The sequence below is a fragment of the Chionomys nivalis genome, chromosome 24 (genome assembly GCF_950005125.1).
Source record: "Chionomys nivalis chromosome 24, mChiNiv1.1, whole genome shotgun sequence".
Classification (NCBI taxonomy): domain Eukaryota; kingdom Metazoa; phylum Chordata; class Mammalia; order Rodentia; family Cricetidae; genus Chionomys; species Chionomys nivalis.
Window position 1 is genome coordinate 32,325,641 of NC_080109.1, and position 17,292 is coordinate 32,342,932.

The following is a 17,292-nucleotide window of genomic DNA, read 5'->3' on the forward strand; positions in this document are numbered from 1 at the left end:
TAGCAGCCACTCTATCACCCCAAGTCCCCTTCAGGTCCCATGTCTTGTCTGCCCAGTAACCTCATTTCTCCTGGGGCTATGAAGGAACTCCCAGCAGAGGGAAGGTGGGACTAAGGGAAGATAGAAAAGACAATCAGTGGGTTAAACCATTAAAAGCCCAGTCTCAAAAAATAAATATGGGGGGGGGGTGTTCTTAAACAGCAAACAAAATTTAAGAATGATCAACCTATTTTAGAACAAGTATTTAACCAAATAAAAAGTACTTACCAATGTGTTTATTTTATAAAATGTATTTGCAGAAATATTTAATCACACAGAAGCGCTACAAAAATAAATATAAAATATACGTTTACATACTGCTTATATATACATTATTTACATCTTCAAAACTATAGGCTGTTTTGTCCATGATTCTCACTGTCTTACTTGTACAGAAACAACAAAAACAAACACAGCACACAAAGTTTAGTGCAGTACAAACATGAGCACACAAAGTCTGGTGAGGGATTATGTACTTGGAGAAAAATCCAAGTCCTAGTTTATTTCATCACCACTGTATTTGGTAATGAAAATTTTATTCTATTTTGTTTTCTTAGCATATTTTTTTATGATACAGATTATAGTTCTGTTTAATAGAAAGGCTTTCTGAAGTCATAGTAAACTAAAAAAAAACTCACTTTACTTGAAAGCCAAACAAAGTCATTTATTAAATAGACATCTGAAAGGACTTTAGTTAGTGAACACTAGGAGTTGGACTAGAAAACATCAGCAGGATGGACGAAAGACACTGTAATTTTTGTTTGATGTATTCTGGCAATTTTTCATTTTCTCCATACCTAAATGAAGCAGAAAAACAAACAACTTCAATCCTTAGACCTTAAGAGAATACTCAAAAGCACATTTCTCATTTAAAGACAAGAGGTTAAGAAAACAATACACTTACTAGAATTCCAAAAATCAACTGAAGTGTATGCAATGTTTCTTTCAAAAACAGAACACTTGTTTTGTTTCATAGGTGTATATACTCAGTACAAGCATAGTACTTTTTTAAATAAATATTTTTGATCTGTGATTAGTTGAATATTCAGAGATAGCATTTATATATTGTGAGGACTAGTGGCTTGCCTTCAAAAATGATTGTTAGTACTGGGTGGTATAGTTCAGTTACAGGGCTTGCAAAGCATTCACAAGGCCCAAGGTTCAATATCTACCATAAACAACAAGTCTTAAAACTCTTTCAAAAGTTGGGATATAACTTCTTTTTAAAAAAAAGATTGCCCGCATATATGCCTGGAGGCCAGAAGAGGGTACCAGATCTTACCACAGATGGTTGTAAACCACCATATGGTTGCTGGGAATTGAATTCAGGACCTCTGGAAGAACAGGCGGTGCTCTTAACTGCTGAGTCACCTTTCCAGCCCGTGATATAACTTTTATTTGGAAAAAACAACCAAGTTTATTTAGTTAATTTAGACTTCTTTGAGATGGGTCTCATATAACCCAGGTTGGTTGCTATGTAGCCAAGGATGGTCTCTAACTCCTGCTGACGACTCCTGCTGATTGATGGTCTGTGCACTGCCACCACATCCAGCCTGAGGTCAATGTTAGATGTCTATCTCAATCACTTTGAGACAAGGTTTCTCACAGAAACTGAGGCTTACCTATTTGACTAGATTGGGTGGCCTGTGAGCCAAGAATCAGCTTGTCCCCAGGGTGTATAATGCCTTGCCTTTTTCATGGGTGGCTGGGGCTCTGAACTAAAGTCCTGCTTGCAAAGCAAGTACTTTAGCAACTGAGCCATCTCTCCAGCCCTCCATGTCCTCTGTGTTTGGTTTTTGAAACAGAGTCTCACTGTGTAGCATCTGGCTAGCCTGGAAGTCTTTATGTAGATGTGGCTGGTTTTAAGCTCTGTCGCCTAGGTGCTGGAATTAAAGGTATGCACTACCACACCTGGCCCCTCCATGTTCTTTTAAGTAAATAATCTATATATACATTGAATAGGGTTATTCAATGAAATTCAAAGAAATCCTACCACTTGAGTTGATTATGAATAGTGTAAATAAAAACTGCCAAAACACTAAGCTTATCAAGCCACTTATTTCAAAGTATAGAGAAAGGAAAATGAGCAAGCACTGAATCCCACCCAGCGCTGTAAAAACTTACCTAGTTGTCTGACCATCTGGTGATGTGTAACTGATGGAAGATACTCCTGCTTGGACCACTAGCTGTGACCCATCATTAAACTGAACCCACACAGCTCCACTAGTTAGCTAGAAAAGCAAGAAGACATAGAAAATGACTATACAGAAGACACAACTTTTTTTTTTTTTTGGCAGGGGTGGGGTAGAGTTGGTGGTGGTTTTGAGACAGGGTTTTTCTCTATAGCTCTGGCTGTCCTGGAACTCACTCTGTAGACCAGGCTGGTATAGAGATCTGCCTGTCTCTGCCTCCCAAGTGCTGGGATTAAAGGCATATGCCACCATTGCCCAGCACAACTTGCAGTTTTTAAGGGCTAGCTTACAACATGTTGTATAAAGTTTTGTTTTATTCATTCAGTGTTTTAGATTCCCCCACCCCACCGACCCCACCCCTTTTAAAATAGTCTCAGTATTAGCACTAGCTGGCCGTGAACTCAGAGATCTACCTGCTTCGGCCTTAAGAGTTCTAGGATTAAAGGCACACATCATACTTAGTTATTTTATTTTCATGCCTATGGGTGTTTTTCCTTCATGTTATATGTCCATGCAGCTTGCTCACAGAACCTGAAAGAGGTCAGAAGAGGGCATCAGATCCCCTAGAACTGGAGTTACAGTCAGATGTGAGCTGCCATGTAGAATAAAACTTTATTCAGCAAGTGCTCTTGATCATGGGGCCGTCTCTCTAGCTCCACGGTTCATTTTTAAGGCAGGGTCTTACTCACTACATAGCCCAGACTGGCATCGAGTTCACTCTTGCTTCTACTTCCTAAATACCAGGATTCTAGGCATGGGCAAATACACCCAGACCCAATACAGCTTATATAAAACAACTGTCTCCAATAACTACAAATTTGAGTTTGTAATTATTTTAAGCACTGAAAATACTATTTTCCTTTTTTCTCTTCAGATCATTCTAGTGGCTAAGGCACCATAATATTAAAATGACTCAATAAATTTGGTTTCTCACAAATAGCCACTGGGTTATTTATGCAGTTGTTTTTTCAACATAGCAATTTCCCAAGATGGGACTGAATGACAAAAGCTCCCCTATTTTATCTCTTAGCTACTGAAAGTTTTCTACTACAAATGGAAAGGCATGTGGTATAGGTGAAAACAGTATGGCCACCTGACCAATATAGTCCTGTATTCACATCAGGCTACAGTTACACACACTGCAGGACTATGCTTATCAATCCATCATTATAAAAAACTGTAATTTTACTGTCTTTAAAAGGCAAAGTAGCGTAAGTTTTACCAGATTACTTTAGGGAACAAACTAGACAATGTGAGAAACACTGGACCGCACAGTAGGTGGCACTCAACAAATGTCAGCAAACCCCATGAAGTACTAGAGTCAATTTTTACTTAATTGTTAAGTAAAAATACATATGCCATACTCCAAAATTTCCAAACTTCAAACCTTCTGATAACATATACAGTGTAATATACACTGACATACAGTTTTGCAAATTTCAATTCAATGTTGATTTCATTTCTGCAATTTCAAATATCCTAGACATCATTCACTACTCTGCACAACCCTTATCATGACATCATTTACACTGTAGGCAACCTGATATCAATATCAGAAGCTTCTGATATATACCAATTAAAAAAAAAGCCAAACTTTTAGGAATATATCCAATAAAAAATGTACTTAAAAAATTCCTGGAAAAGAGAAGTTGTTAAAATAATTTATATTATTGGGTAATAATTTAATCAATGAAAAAATCAAGAGGTCTACAGTGAGGAAATCATCTTTCTCAGAATGTCTTACCTGTGTAGCCCAGCCAACATTTTTCACAAAAACAGATTTCAAAAGCTGCGCTGATTTAGGAGGACTGGAAGAAGAGAAACTTGCTCCTGTGGAGGTGGCTGTGTGGCCGAGTCCTTCAGCTGTAGCAGTCTACAAACAGTAAGGGAGAGGAGGAGCGTGTACATTTGTATAGTCTTTACTGGTATGGCAGTTCACTGGGGAAATCTAATTACTCAGCTGTGAGCGTGAGCCATAAAGCAGCTGATAGCACATGCAAGGACCTTTGGCTAATTCAAGCAGGCATATTGCAAAATAGCTCAGTGAGGCCTAGACAGTAGGTGATGATGTATTTTTCTGGGTGGTGCTGGGATCTAACCTATGGACACATGTTAAGCATATATTCTACACCTGAGCTGTACCCACAACCCACACCTTCACTTTATAAGGGCTGCATGTGATACATGTTTACTTACAGAAGGGTTGAGTACTGGTGCCTGGGCGGGAAATGCGGCACTGTTCATGTTCAATCTGCTGGGTAATGCTTGCTCTCCCTTTGAGTAGCTTGGGTCCACAGGAGGTGGTGATAAGGCTTTAGGTGAACTAGTATTACCAGGTTTTCTGAAGGAAAGAGAAAGGTACCGCTATAGTTACCTAAAGCTTTTCAATATACAGAGAACTAAACATTTATTTAGCTTGTGTGTAAGTGTTTGACACAGGGTCCCATTATGTAGAGCAGGCTGGCCTTGAACTCAGAGATCCACTTGTCTCTGCCACTCCGGTGCCGAAATTAAAGGTGTATGTCACCACACCTGGCTAGTTAAATTTTTAAATTTCAATTTTATTTACTATGCATGTATGTGTAAATTGTATGGGAATATAGGCACATATATGCTCCAGAGTGTGTATGTCTGGAGGTTAAAGAATGACCATTGGAATAAATCCTTGCCTTCAGTTTTATATGGGTTTCAGGGATCAAGCTTAGGTTATTAAAGCTTGCATTTCAAGCACTTTACCCAGTGAGCCACCTCACTGGCCCTTGTAGCTGTTTTGAGGTACAGTGGCCTCCAATTCTTCCAGCCTCTACTTCTTAGGTGCCAGGATTATGGAGTGTGTCACCATGCTGCAACTCTAAACATCATTTATAATGAAATGTCCCAACTGCATCTTAAACATTTTAGCTGGAGTTAGGAATTTTAAGCTTTTACCTTCCTACAATTATTGGGAAGAACGAAGAGCTCCTGCTTCTCTTTTCCTCTTCTGAGATTACAGATTCTAGTCCCAAGCAGACACGATGGCCCTATTACAGAGAAGATTGCCTCTTGTCAGTAGTTCACGGCTTTAACATGCGATTGTTAGTTGGATGAAAAACAAGTACATACCTCATTAGCATGGTCCATATATATTTTCATTTCCTCTTTCAAGCTGGTAATTTCACTTTCACATTTTAAAGTGTAAGATTTACCAGTTTTTTCAATCACGTGAATTAAATCTTCTGTTTTGTGTATTTTGGCTCCTGAAAATTAAGCAGAAAACCATTCTTTTTCAGTTCTTTTACTGTTCCTATATTATTATACTACTACATAATGGTGGTCAGAAAAGTTATTCACATCATTTATTGATCATTTGTAAAATGGCACTCCAAGTATCCAACAAAGGTAAGGCACCATCTTCTCTCTTCAGCACGTGTCTGACCTGACTGCACAAAGGCATAGCACTCACACAAAATAGCAGGGATAGCTGGGATCATGTGCTGGGATGTGCACATTGGAACCCTTCATGGAGGGAGACAGAGAATGCTCAAAGAGACTGTTAAACCCGTCCATTTGGGTTTCAAGGAAGATATGGATATTGCTTTTCATGCAGTTTATGTTATGAACTGATGCAAGCTAAGCAGCCAAGAGGACTATATCTCATACATTACAGATGAACTGCTGGATGTCCAGCCATAAATTTGGATCACATGTATTATACTCACCGTCATAAAACCAAACCTCGAAATCAGCACCAGGAGAATTCTCCATCAAAATACATTTAGCGTATCTTGTAAAATAAGTGATTTTGGGAGTTTTAGATCTCACGAGCTGAATAAATCTGGAAGCATACTGATATTTCCGCCAGTATTTTTCTGAAGAAGAAAAACACACATAATATCACAGAAGAAAGAATTGACTAAACATAGAGCTTTATCTGCATTCAGATTTCTGGTAAGGTTAGACAGCTTTCTTGTTTTTGAAAACAAGATGTGTTTATTTAGTAGTTATTCCTCCAAATCACAGCTTCTAGGAACTTATGCAGGAGGTAGTCAGTTACCAACAATTCAATTATACTATATATGTAATATCTCTCACACTCTCTCTCTATATATATATCTGCAGTGATTTCAAATGTGAAAAACTAGATACTTCATGCTGTAATTTTTTTTTTTTTTTTCCAAGACAGGGTTTCTCCGTAGTTTTTGGTTGCTGTCCTGGAACTAGCTCTGTAGACCAGGCTGGCCTCGAACTTACAGAGATCCGCCTGCCTCTGCCTCCCGAGTGCTGGGATTAAAGGCGTGCGCCACCACCGCCCGGCTCATGCTGTAATTTTTGATGACTCCAGATAGAACAATAACTAAACAATAGTTGTGATGTTACTAATGCTTCAGAGCTAGTTTTCACTTAGGGGTTTGTGGCAGTATAACATACAAACAGCAGACAATGAGTGGCTAAGGTACACCACATCGTCCCAGACACTAAGTACAAGAGCATGACCAGCAGTCAGACTGAAGCCAACGTAGTTACAATTTACAACCATACATACAAAATTTATGTGCATATAAATCTATTATCTCAATCCATGTCCTGAAAATGTACATACCTGGCAAATTGTCAAAGCTGTACCTACTGATGTTGTCAGTAGGCAAGGGTGGTCTATCAGCAAGAGGAAAGCCTCGTCCATCATTTGGGTAATAAACAGTGATCTGATTAAAAAATAAATAAAACTTCTAATTGTATGCTATTAAGTATTATCCTTTGTTACCAAAAAGTACATAAAGTTCTGTTAAGCATTAATTTAGAAAAACATTAAAATAGTTTCTAAAAGTAATAAAGTATTTTAATCTAAAATTTTAATTTTATTACTAGTTACAGTTATTATTTTTCAGTTTGTGAATTCCAAAGATACAGATTAAATACCTTATTGTAAAAAGACCTCAGTGCCAAATATTTAATGCCACACCTAAAATTGCAAGTGAATAAAATGAGTACGCTACCACAGTCCCGTCACTAGAGATCTGAAGAACTTCCTTCACGTGTCCTGCAGATGTGCACTCCTTCAGAAGTTCCACACACACCTCCTCTGAATCAAGGATGCTCACCTAGGGAAACAGAAAAATCAACAAATTGTTTTTTAAGAACACTTCTGGCACATAATATTTAAGAGGGAAAAGTACTCAACCATAGCAGAACCATAAAATCCAACAGCTGCTTCACTTTCGCAGTTTAGAAGAACAATGTAGTTGGGTGCAGCTGTGAGCCAGAAGGTATAAAGGTGAGAATGTGTAATCAAGTGTGAAATGCTAACCAATGAGCAAAAGGCAAACAGAAGGTAGGGTGGGGAACAAGGACCCTGAAGACAATGGGGAGCCAAACAAAGGCAAGACAGGATGACATGGGAAGCAAAGAACAAAGAGGATCAAGATGGAATCACAAGGTAATCATTCTATCTTCACATATACTTAGTGACTTCTCAATACAGAAGTGCATATTACTTTAATTTTAGTTGTTTTTAAAAAAAATTGTATTTTCTATATAACCTTTGATTCCAAATGAAATGCAGAACACCACCAACTGTAGGTGTAAATAAAGTGTTTAATGTAGCATGTAGCCAGTATTATTTTCACAGAACTGTCTTTTAAATATAAATAGTTTAGGGGGTGGAGAGGTGGTTCAGTGGTTAAGAGCACTTGTTCTTGCAGAGGACCTTGGTTCATTTCCCAGAATCCACACGGTGGCTCATATCTGACTGTAACTCCAAAGCCAAGGAATTAATGCCCCTTTGGTTTCCCTGGATGTCAGGCAAGCATGTAGTGCCATACATATATGTAGGCAAGACACTCACAAACACAAAAATCAAAATAAATAAATTTAAAATATCAGTAAGTTCAAAGTTCCAAATTTATCAGAATCAACTAGCCACTGTCAGAAGCTAGAGGGTAGTAGGCAGGGTGGTAGTACACACCTGTACTCGCAGCGTTCATGAGGCGGAGGTAGAATATCCAAAGCCAGCCTGGATTACCTACTGGAAACTCTTAAATACACACAACAAAACCCAAACATTACCTATCGAAACTAGAGGGAAACAAAGGCATTTTTCCATGGATACTCAATTTTTTCTTGAATGTTAAGTTTATATATCTCAAATTCCAAATATATCATAGGAACTAAAAAGATCACACGTAAGAATTGTATTCCATGGAAAATGTCAAATAGTAACTTAGAAAAAATAATTGACATACCACAGCCTTTTTTGTTTTTTGTCTGATTGGTTTTAATCTGTGAGCAATCAACGGAGATGTAATGCTTCGTAAGGTCGGTTTCTGGTGACCCAACGTTGATTCCATACTTGTATTCTTGCTTTGCTCAGAACGAGTATGTAAGAGCAGCTCTTGTTGCATGATCTCAGGTTTACTATGATATGCAGTCATGTACTTCGTGGTACTCGGCTGCTTCACAGGATGAACATTAGCAGGAGTATCAGCATTCTTGCTGGCTCTCGTATCAGTCCAAGCATTTCTTAACATGTCCCGTGAATCTGGATAGCCCTGGAAATCTCTGTTTGGGCCAACGGTGTGCTCATTAGTTTCTCCTAAATGAGCTAAAATATACATTAAAAAATCAGTTTAGTAAAATGTAGCACAATGTAATTATAAGAGCATAGCAGGGAGGATGGTCTTTCTATGTGGTTCTGACTATCCTGGAACTCAACAGATGGGCTTGCCTTGGCCTCCCGGGTTTAAAGGATTAAAGGCATGCTGCACCACACCCTGATTCTAAATAGCATCTTTTAACAATAGAAAAAAGTCAGTTATAAGCATTTGTGTATTATAGGTTTCTTTAATCAGTAAGTTGTAGTTGTTCTTTGTCAAACGGGGAACTGTGTATTGAAACGATAGCCATGCTAATTTCTTACACAGTAACTATAACTTTACTACGTATTTTAAATATATGAAATTTCTTTTTAAAAAAGAAGCTATTAAGAAAATGAGCTCTTAATAAAGTCAAAAAGTAGTTAAAGGAACATTTAAGTCAGGTTGAAAAGCTTTTAGTATTCTTATGGCTATGAAAATGTACTAGTATGAAATCAATTTTTCTTTCTTCCTTGGTTTTTCGAGACAGGGTTTCTCTGTGTAGCTCTGGTTGTCCTTGAACTCAGAAATTCGCCTGCTTCTGCCTCCTCAGTGCTGGGATTAAAGGTGAGTGCAACCAATGCTTGGGAAATCAAATTTTCAATCAAAGCAAAGTCAATGTTCATCAGAAGGGGTTCTGATAAAAATAAGCAAATTCTTTTAATATAAAGATTGTTTATCACATCTCTACTTAGGAAATGTGCAACTGAAAGCAAAACACTGACTCCTCTCAGTATCCCTATTTGCACCTATTGCAGTCTTACTGAATTCTACACCATATTTCATGCGGTTTGCAGAGTTTACTTCTAAAGAATTTTGTTGATGCTCGTGTCTGTGTGCCTTTGTGTATACATGCGTGCTATGTACACGCAGTGCTCAGCTACCAGACCTCCTGGAACTGGAGTGGCTGTAAGGAACCTGTGTGGATACTGGGAACCGAACCTGGGTCTTCGAGGAAGAACAGCAGGTGTTCTTAACCACTGAGCCATCTCTCCAAGCTAGAGTTCCCATTTTTAAAAGGGCCTTAAATAAATAATTTAATTATATAAAACTCCCTGTGGTAAATTTTAATTATTTTATTTCTTTTTTTGAGACAGGGTCTCACTTATGCAGCCTAGCTGGTCTTGAAGTCATGATCCCTATACCTCAGTCTTCCAAGTGGTGTAATTAAAGGCATGGGCTACCATGTCCTGATGCTATTTTTTTTTAAAGCCTTAAAATCATCAGTTATATAAAACTCTAGTTCTTCAGGATAAACTCTCAGAATTTTCATAATTTTACCTTAAATGACTGTAAAGCTTCTTGTCCTCACATTCCCATTATAAGGGAAAATATTTTCTATCAAGTAAAATACTTTAAAATTGAAGCACAACAACTATATATTTATATAAGGTTTATTTTTCCATTTCAGAAAAGTCCATATTACCAAGTAAAATAACCTGTTAATAAGTATAAGAATGCAAGACTAAGTCCAGGGCAGTTTTGTAGTTTAAAAAACACACAAACAAACTAGTAAGCACATATGCTCAGGTTAATTCCCTTTTAGTCTTCTGAAAATCCTATTTCTTGACAAGGAAAAGATTTCTTGACAGGGCATAACAAACCTGCCTCATGAGAGCTATCACCTCGCACCCCACAGCACACCGTGGTGAAAGACGATCTCCTCCAGATGCCGCCTTTTAGTTCTCTCCTCCCACCACCGTTTTCCACCCACCCTCTGAGAGTGCTGCTCATTAATGAGAGACACTTAATCCACAGTCTTAATAATGACCTAGGGACAGCTGCTCAAATGTTTAAGGTTTTAGCTGTGTATTTCAATATGAGGAACTATTGGAAAACGGAAATTCTCACATCAGCTTCTCACAAGTAAAGTCAGGCATCCTCTGATTACTTCATGGGCATTGATAACAGCAGTTTTTGACACAGGTTTCACCAGAATAGGCTTAAAGGTCCAGCCTGAGCCAGGACTACTTGAGAATCCTTGTTCTACTTAATCACAGATCAATAGTGCAAACTGAGTTGTGTACACTTTGCTCATGTATAAATAGCTTTCTTCTTAATATTTGTAATGAAAACTTAACAAATTAATCATATACCATGAATATTAAGAACAGATAGGTTAAATATTCAAAAATGTTAAGTGTTTATTATTAGAATACATTTTATTGAAATTTATTGGAACTGTTTTCTTAGATATAAGAAAACTGCAATGTTTAGCAGGTTCAAGGCCATTAAATTTTGATTAAATACTCTATTAAAAACTCACCATTCATTTGCATATTCCCAAACCACTGCTGTACCATTTCCATCTGAGGTGTCTGGTCTGCAAATGGAAAAGGAATTTTTCCTAGGCAATGATGATTGGAACTAAAGAGAGGAAAAAAGAAATCTCATAAACCAATTATCGGGGAAAGAGGGACTGAGGACAGAACCTGGGGGTACATACATACACACTAACTATGTGTTCTATGATAGCAGAATTCCTACACACTAAACATTTTAAGGCAGAAACCTAGAAGAGGGTTGGATACCTGAATCTTGATAATAACTGTATAAAACAGTATTTGTATAATCATCTCTAAAATTCCTATGCCAAAACGCCATGGCACTATAATGGCACCACTGTATCTACTAATCTTCTAGAAGTTTATATTTCAAATAATAAAAAACTACACAAAAACCCACTTAGGCACAAAAATTAGTACCACAGCTCCTCCTCACTAAGCCTCAGCAACTATTAATCTTATAGGGAACAAACCTGCTCAATAAACAGTATGTTGTGCTAGAGATCTGCTGTAAATAACATACCTAAAAATTTAAATATATTTATGAACATATAGGGGTTTTTTTTGCAGTGCTGAGTACTGACATGAAGGCACTATGCATGTTCTCCCACTGAGCTATATATAATAAGCTTATATGCACTTAAGAGACCTTAACCAACATTAATAGCACAAAAGACTTTGTTTTGAAAAAAAGACTAGAACTTGCTGCCACATAGACTGGATTCAGCTGCATGAACCTTCTGCCTGTGTCTCCCAAGTTCTAGGACATGTGCCACTACGCCTGGCTCAAAATTGTAATTCTATCTTCCCAATTTGTTTAGATGCAGCTTTTTATCTGTGCTTATACAATGTTTATCAAAATGCTTCTGACAGAACTATCCTTACAGTGCTTGGTCATTATTATGTCTTACAAAAGATCTACAAGTATTGGCTGTTTGGTCTTTAAGGAAATTAAAAAAACTGATTCTACTGTTTGTGGGGAAATACCTCTCTTCATTTTCATCCAGGGATCTTCTGGGCTTTGAAAGCATCTCTACTGAATGACATCGTTCTAGTGAGTGTGTTTTTGCTCGAGATGGATCAGTGCTGGATCTATCAGAAGAATGAGCTCTGCGAAGGTACCGAGAGTGTGGCCTTTCTTCTGCATCTTCAATCACTCTTCCCCGTCCCCTATTACTTGTTTCTTGGTCTGGGTTTCCCCACTGCATACAAAAATTGCTTCCATCTCCTGAAGAAAAGTCACTTAAATTCTTATTTTTTGGAAATACAGTAATTTTATTTGGAAGTGACTGACCAATCAAAACTCTTCTTCTGTCAAGTAAACTACCATTCAAACTGGTACTGGAAGAAGCTGTCATTGTGGAAATTGTGGCATGCCCACTATCCATTGAATCCTCTACAGTCCCCAAGTCTTTACTTTTTGTTGAAGGGTTTCGTGACATAAAAGGATGGTCCAACACAGAAGACAGACTTAACCGATCTGCAGGATTTCTACGTAGTAACTGGTGGATGAGGTCCTGGGCCTCTCGTGACAAAAAGGCTGGCATTTCATAATCTGCTAATACTACTTTATTCAATGTGTTCTTGACTGTATCAGTGTCGAAAGGTGGTCTTCCAATAAGTAATGTATAAAACATACAGCCCAGTGACCAAATGTCGGATTCAAGTCCATGTGCACTTCGAGTTGCAATCTCTGGTGAAATGTAATTAGGAGTCCCACACAGTGTGTAGTGCTTCTCGTGTGGCATTTTCAACTGCGTTGCCAGTCCAAAGTCAGCAATCTTTATGTTCATATTCCGTGTGAGTAAGATGTTAGAGAGTGTGAGGTCCCGGTGTAATATGCCATGAGAATGAAGATACAACATTCCTGTGATGATCTGGTGCATGAAGTGCCTAGCTGTGAAGACGGAAAAAAAGACAACAATTCAAAAGCTCTGGAAAATCCAATGTTTAGAATACATGAAAAAAATCTAGTACACATGACAGAGTATTACATTAAAATCCTAGCTATAGTTTCTCATTTATCCTTTCCCTTTAAGGCACTTCTTTAATTTTCCAACATGAATTTTTCAGTTATATACCCTGCACACATACGAATATATCAGTGGAAAACAGAACCCAGGGCATGCATGCTGAATAAACAGGCTACCACTGAATCACAGCCCTAGCCCCATTACTCATGCATTTCACAGGTTCTTTCCATCTTTGTCTTACATTTTGTTGGAGGGACAGAGGTGTATCTCTGGTTGCATGTAAGTTTTTAAGTTTAATTCAGGCTAACACAATCTTTATAATGTCTTAATAAATCCTTAATAAAAAAATTACATAGCAGTCTCAAAAAACATAGATGCACACTCATACACACAGCTAAAGATATAAAATAAATAAGAGAAATTGAGGCTAAAAAGACTGCTTAGTGGTTAAGAGCCCTGGCTGATCTTCTGAGAACTTGGACACCTACATGGTGGCTCACAATCAAGTTCCAGAGACAGAATATCTTCTTCTGCACTCCTTGGGCACCACATACATGTTCACAGACGTACATACAAAAACCCATACATGTAAAATAAAAAAATTATATATATTATCTTTGGTGGGATGTAAGTTTATATATTTAAATATATAAAAAGTAAACTGGGTGCAGCGGCAGACACCTTCAATCCCAGCAAGTGGGAGGCAGAGACAGGAGTCTCCCTGTTACTTCAACATCAGTCTGGTATATATATTGAGTTCCAGGACAGCAAGAGCTACATAATAGACCTTGTCTCAAAAACATAAAACATTTTTTTTTACTAAATTTTACAAAATAGCACATTTTTCAAAATACCTTCAAAAGTCAAGTGTTTACCAAACAAAAAGAAAAAAAGAGAAAAACTACCCCATCCCAAAGAAGACACCTACCTTCACTTTCTGAGAAAGGCTTCATCCGGTTCTTTAGATACCTGTTCATTTCTCCATTATGGCACATTTCTAACACCAGGTATACATAATTGTTATCTTCAAAGTAATTATAAAGCTGAAACAGAAAAGGGCACAGTCAATGACACAAACATTCAGCTTTCCTAACTACTTCTATACACCCTGTATCTTACCTCCAAAACAGAAGGGTGTTTCAACTGGCAATGTATTTTCACCTCATTTTGGACTCTCTGAACCATTCCAGCTTTGTACATGGCTTTCTTGTCGATCTAAACATAAGAGGCCAGATTTATTTGATGTTAATGATCCTTTGGTTTGAACCCAGGGCCTTGGGCACACAAGAAAAAAGTACTCTATCACCAAGCTTATATGATAAGCTCAGATGAAAGCCCAAATATCAATCTAAAATTGTTGTCTTTTTATATATCTTTAAAGTCAACTTACTCTTATCTATTTTCCACCCTTGCACCTATTGAATGTAGCTATTGAAAGAATTTGCAGCATGTCCAATACATTTCTGTTATTAACAGAGATTGGCCTTGGACTTCTGATCTTCCTTTTTCCACGTCCTCAGAGCTGGGATTACAAGCATGCACCACCATGCTCAACAATAACGGTAGTTTAGATTATAGCCACACATAAACGAAATAAATTAAATATATTAAATAAATTGTCCAGACGTCTTCCCATCACCTTAAGTATTCACAGTAACAAAATGTATAAAACCTTCAGGTAAGCAAGGTTAAGGGTCTCTTAGATGTCCTTAAGTTCAGCCGCTGAACTTAGTAACACTGTCTTTTGCTTAGGTAATGTATTCTACACACACACACACACACACACACACACACACACACACACACACACACACAGTAGGGTGGTAATGTGCACAGCCTCTAGTTGATAATGACTGTGACATTTTAAATAGCATGCCTTTCTAGAACCTTGCAAAATACTGGAGAAAGGCTCACTAACACATTCTTACCATTTTGATTGCAACTTCCAAACCGGTGTGAATGGACTCAGCTCTGTAGACTCCAGCAAATGATCCTTTACCAAGTAGATTTCCAACCTTAAAGTCCTTTTTGAAAAAAAAAAAAAATTAAAAGATTAGATGTGTTTGACTCGCAGAACTAGAAAGTAAGAAAGTTGGGTAGGAACTGGAATAAATCTGGTAAAATGGGCAGAGAGAAAAGAGGACAAGGTTCAAGCAGCCATCAGACCTTGATGATGCAGGTGCCTGAGGTGGCAGGCATCTTGTCGCTCCGCGGGACTTGCTGAGATCCAGCCGGGAAGGAGACTGAGCCCTCTAATGAGCTGCTTAGCTCGGCTCCCTCCTCCCGTCCACCCGGCTACCGCCGCCGCTCCCGCCACGGTAACCGCCATCCCCGGGGAGGGGCAGGCGGAGCGGCTCCCCAAGCGCGGCTTTGGAGGCGGGAGTGTGGCCCCGACGCCTAGGGCTGGGGACCGGGCGGAGCCCACAGCGGGTGACACACCTGCTGGGTGTCACGCCCCACGGGAGCGGGGAGAGGGAGGAGAGAGGCGGGGAGGCTCCGAGGGGCGGGCCGCTCCGCCAGCCTCTCCGCCGCAGCACCCGCTCGCCTCCGTTCGCCTGCGGGGCCCCAGCTCACCTAAGCGGGCCACAGAGCCCCGGGGAGCGCCTGCGCCCGCCCGCCCCGCTCCACCCGCGTCTGGGCCGAGCCTCACCCCGACCTTCCGTCGGCTCCCCGTCTGCCCGCCTCACCTCGATCCGCTCCCCGATGCACGCCGCCATGTTCCCGGGCCGCGGGCGCCCCGGCCTCGGCCGTCTCGCAGTCCCTCCGAGGCAGCGCTCCGAGCAGCCAGCGGGTCTTGGCGCCCATCAGGCTGTCCTTCCTATGCCGCCGCCGCTGGCGACGCCGCCGACGCCACCGAATGGTACCCCCGGTACCTCCGGAGGCCAGGGCGGCGCCTCGCTGCTCCCATTTTGAAAAATTCCCGCCCGTGTGTGAGCGAGCCAGTTTGGCGGTGACGTCAGCAAGCTCGCCGCTTCTGAGAGGGCGAGAGCGACGCGCACGCGCAGGAGCAGCTTCCGGGCCTCCGCGCTCTAAGCCGGAAGTGGGTAATCGTTTGAGGGAAAGCGGTCAGTGTGAGACTGACCAGAACGCCGACTTATCTGTGTGCTTTTGGAGCTGGTAGTTTGTATCTTGACCTGAAGGACGAGTCTGTTAAAGACTCAGGGGCGTAGTGCAATAGTAGAGGGTCTTCCTAGCACGCTCCGGGCCTTGGCTTTCCCTAGCAAATCTTAAAAAAAAAAAAGTGTTTAGACTTAATTTAGAGAGAGCTAGCTGGAAAAAAGTCCAGCCGGGCAGTGGTGGCACACACGTTTAATCCCAGCACTCGGGGGACAGAGGCAGGTGGATCTCTGTGAGTTCGAGGCCAGCGGAGGTCTACAGAGCAAGTTCCAGGACAGCCAGAGCTGTTACATAGAGAAATTCGAAAAACCAGAAAAGTCCATTGCTTTCTTTAGAACACCCTCCATGTACCCCGTTGTGATAATGTGTGTGGTGACTTAAGAAAATGACCTGCACAGGCAAAAGTGCCATCTCTGCTTGAAAGTATAATATGGTCTGGGGATGAAGTTGAGTGGTAAATGCTATTTAGCACTCACAAGTCCCTGGGTTCCAGTTCCTCCTCTCCCAGCACCCTGACCCCCAATATTAAAAGCTGGGCATAGCAACTCATTCCCGAAATAACAGCACCTACGGTAGGAGTGTTGCCCTGAGTTTGAGGCCAGCCCTGGAGTCTTTAACATATTCCAGGCTAACCTGGGCTACTTGTCTCTTTTACAAAAATTTATTCTGAGCTGTATGTGAGTGACTTAGACTAGGGAATCAACACAAGTTTCCTTGAAAATTGTTCTGGAGGAAAGAGTAGGTGCAAGGATCTTTACAAGCAGAAAAAGAGGTATTAGTTTCCAGGCAGGGGGTTGCTTTTTTAACCTAATTGTCCTGAGATGCTGTCAGATGTAAAAAGATCAAAAGTAATAGCCCCACGTAGTGTGTTATTTCTCATTCTGCCTATTTTACCTCCTTTAAATAGAAATCCCGATGGTGTTAGTCAAGCGGGTGTAGATGCTATCCACAAATGTCGGTGACTCCAGGACAACTAGTGGGGCAGGGAAAAGATTCATTTGGACAGTCAGCAGACCAAAATGGCAGCTCTTTGGTTGCTAACAAAGATCATCTTAGGGGACCCAGGGTCTCAAAGGGC

The 17,292-nt window shown here is 40.0% G+C and overlaps 1 protein-coding gene across 2 annotated transcripts; it reads right to left on the reverse strand.

Moving 5' to 3' along the window:
• Positions 1–372: 372 nt before the first annotated feature.
• Positions 373–16,011, reverse strand: Plk4 (polo like kinase 4). 2 transcript variants are annotated; one of them, XM_057756988.1, is made up of 16 exons: positions 15,785–16,011; positions 15,026–15,121; positions 14,217–14,312; positions 14,026–14,140; positions 12,112–13,021; positions 11,106–11,206; positions 8,450–8,808; positions 7,205–7,309; positions 6,811–6,913; positions 5,930–6,079; positions 5,334–5,467; positions 5,160–5,251; positions 4,428–4,572; positions 3,976–4,104; positions 2,164–2,270; positions 373–836 (listed from the first exon to the last, which is right to left on the reverse strand). In XM_057756988.1, exons 1-16 carry the CDS (start codon positions 15,812–15,814, stop codon positions 734–736), a joined length of 2,775 nt encoding a protein of 924 aa, XP_057612971.1. In that variant the 5' UTR covers positions 15,815–16,011; the 3' UTR covers positions 373–733. The 2 variants fall into 2 exon arrangements, with proteins under 2 accessions (XP_057612971.1, XP_057612970.1); XM_057756987.1 differs by lacking the exon at positions 15,785–16,011 and adding an exon at positions 15,264–15,356.
• Positions 16,012–17,292: the final 1,281 nt, after the last annotated feature.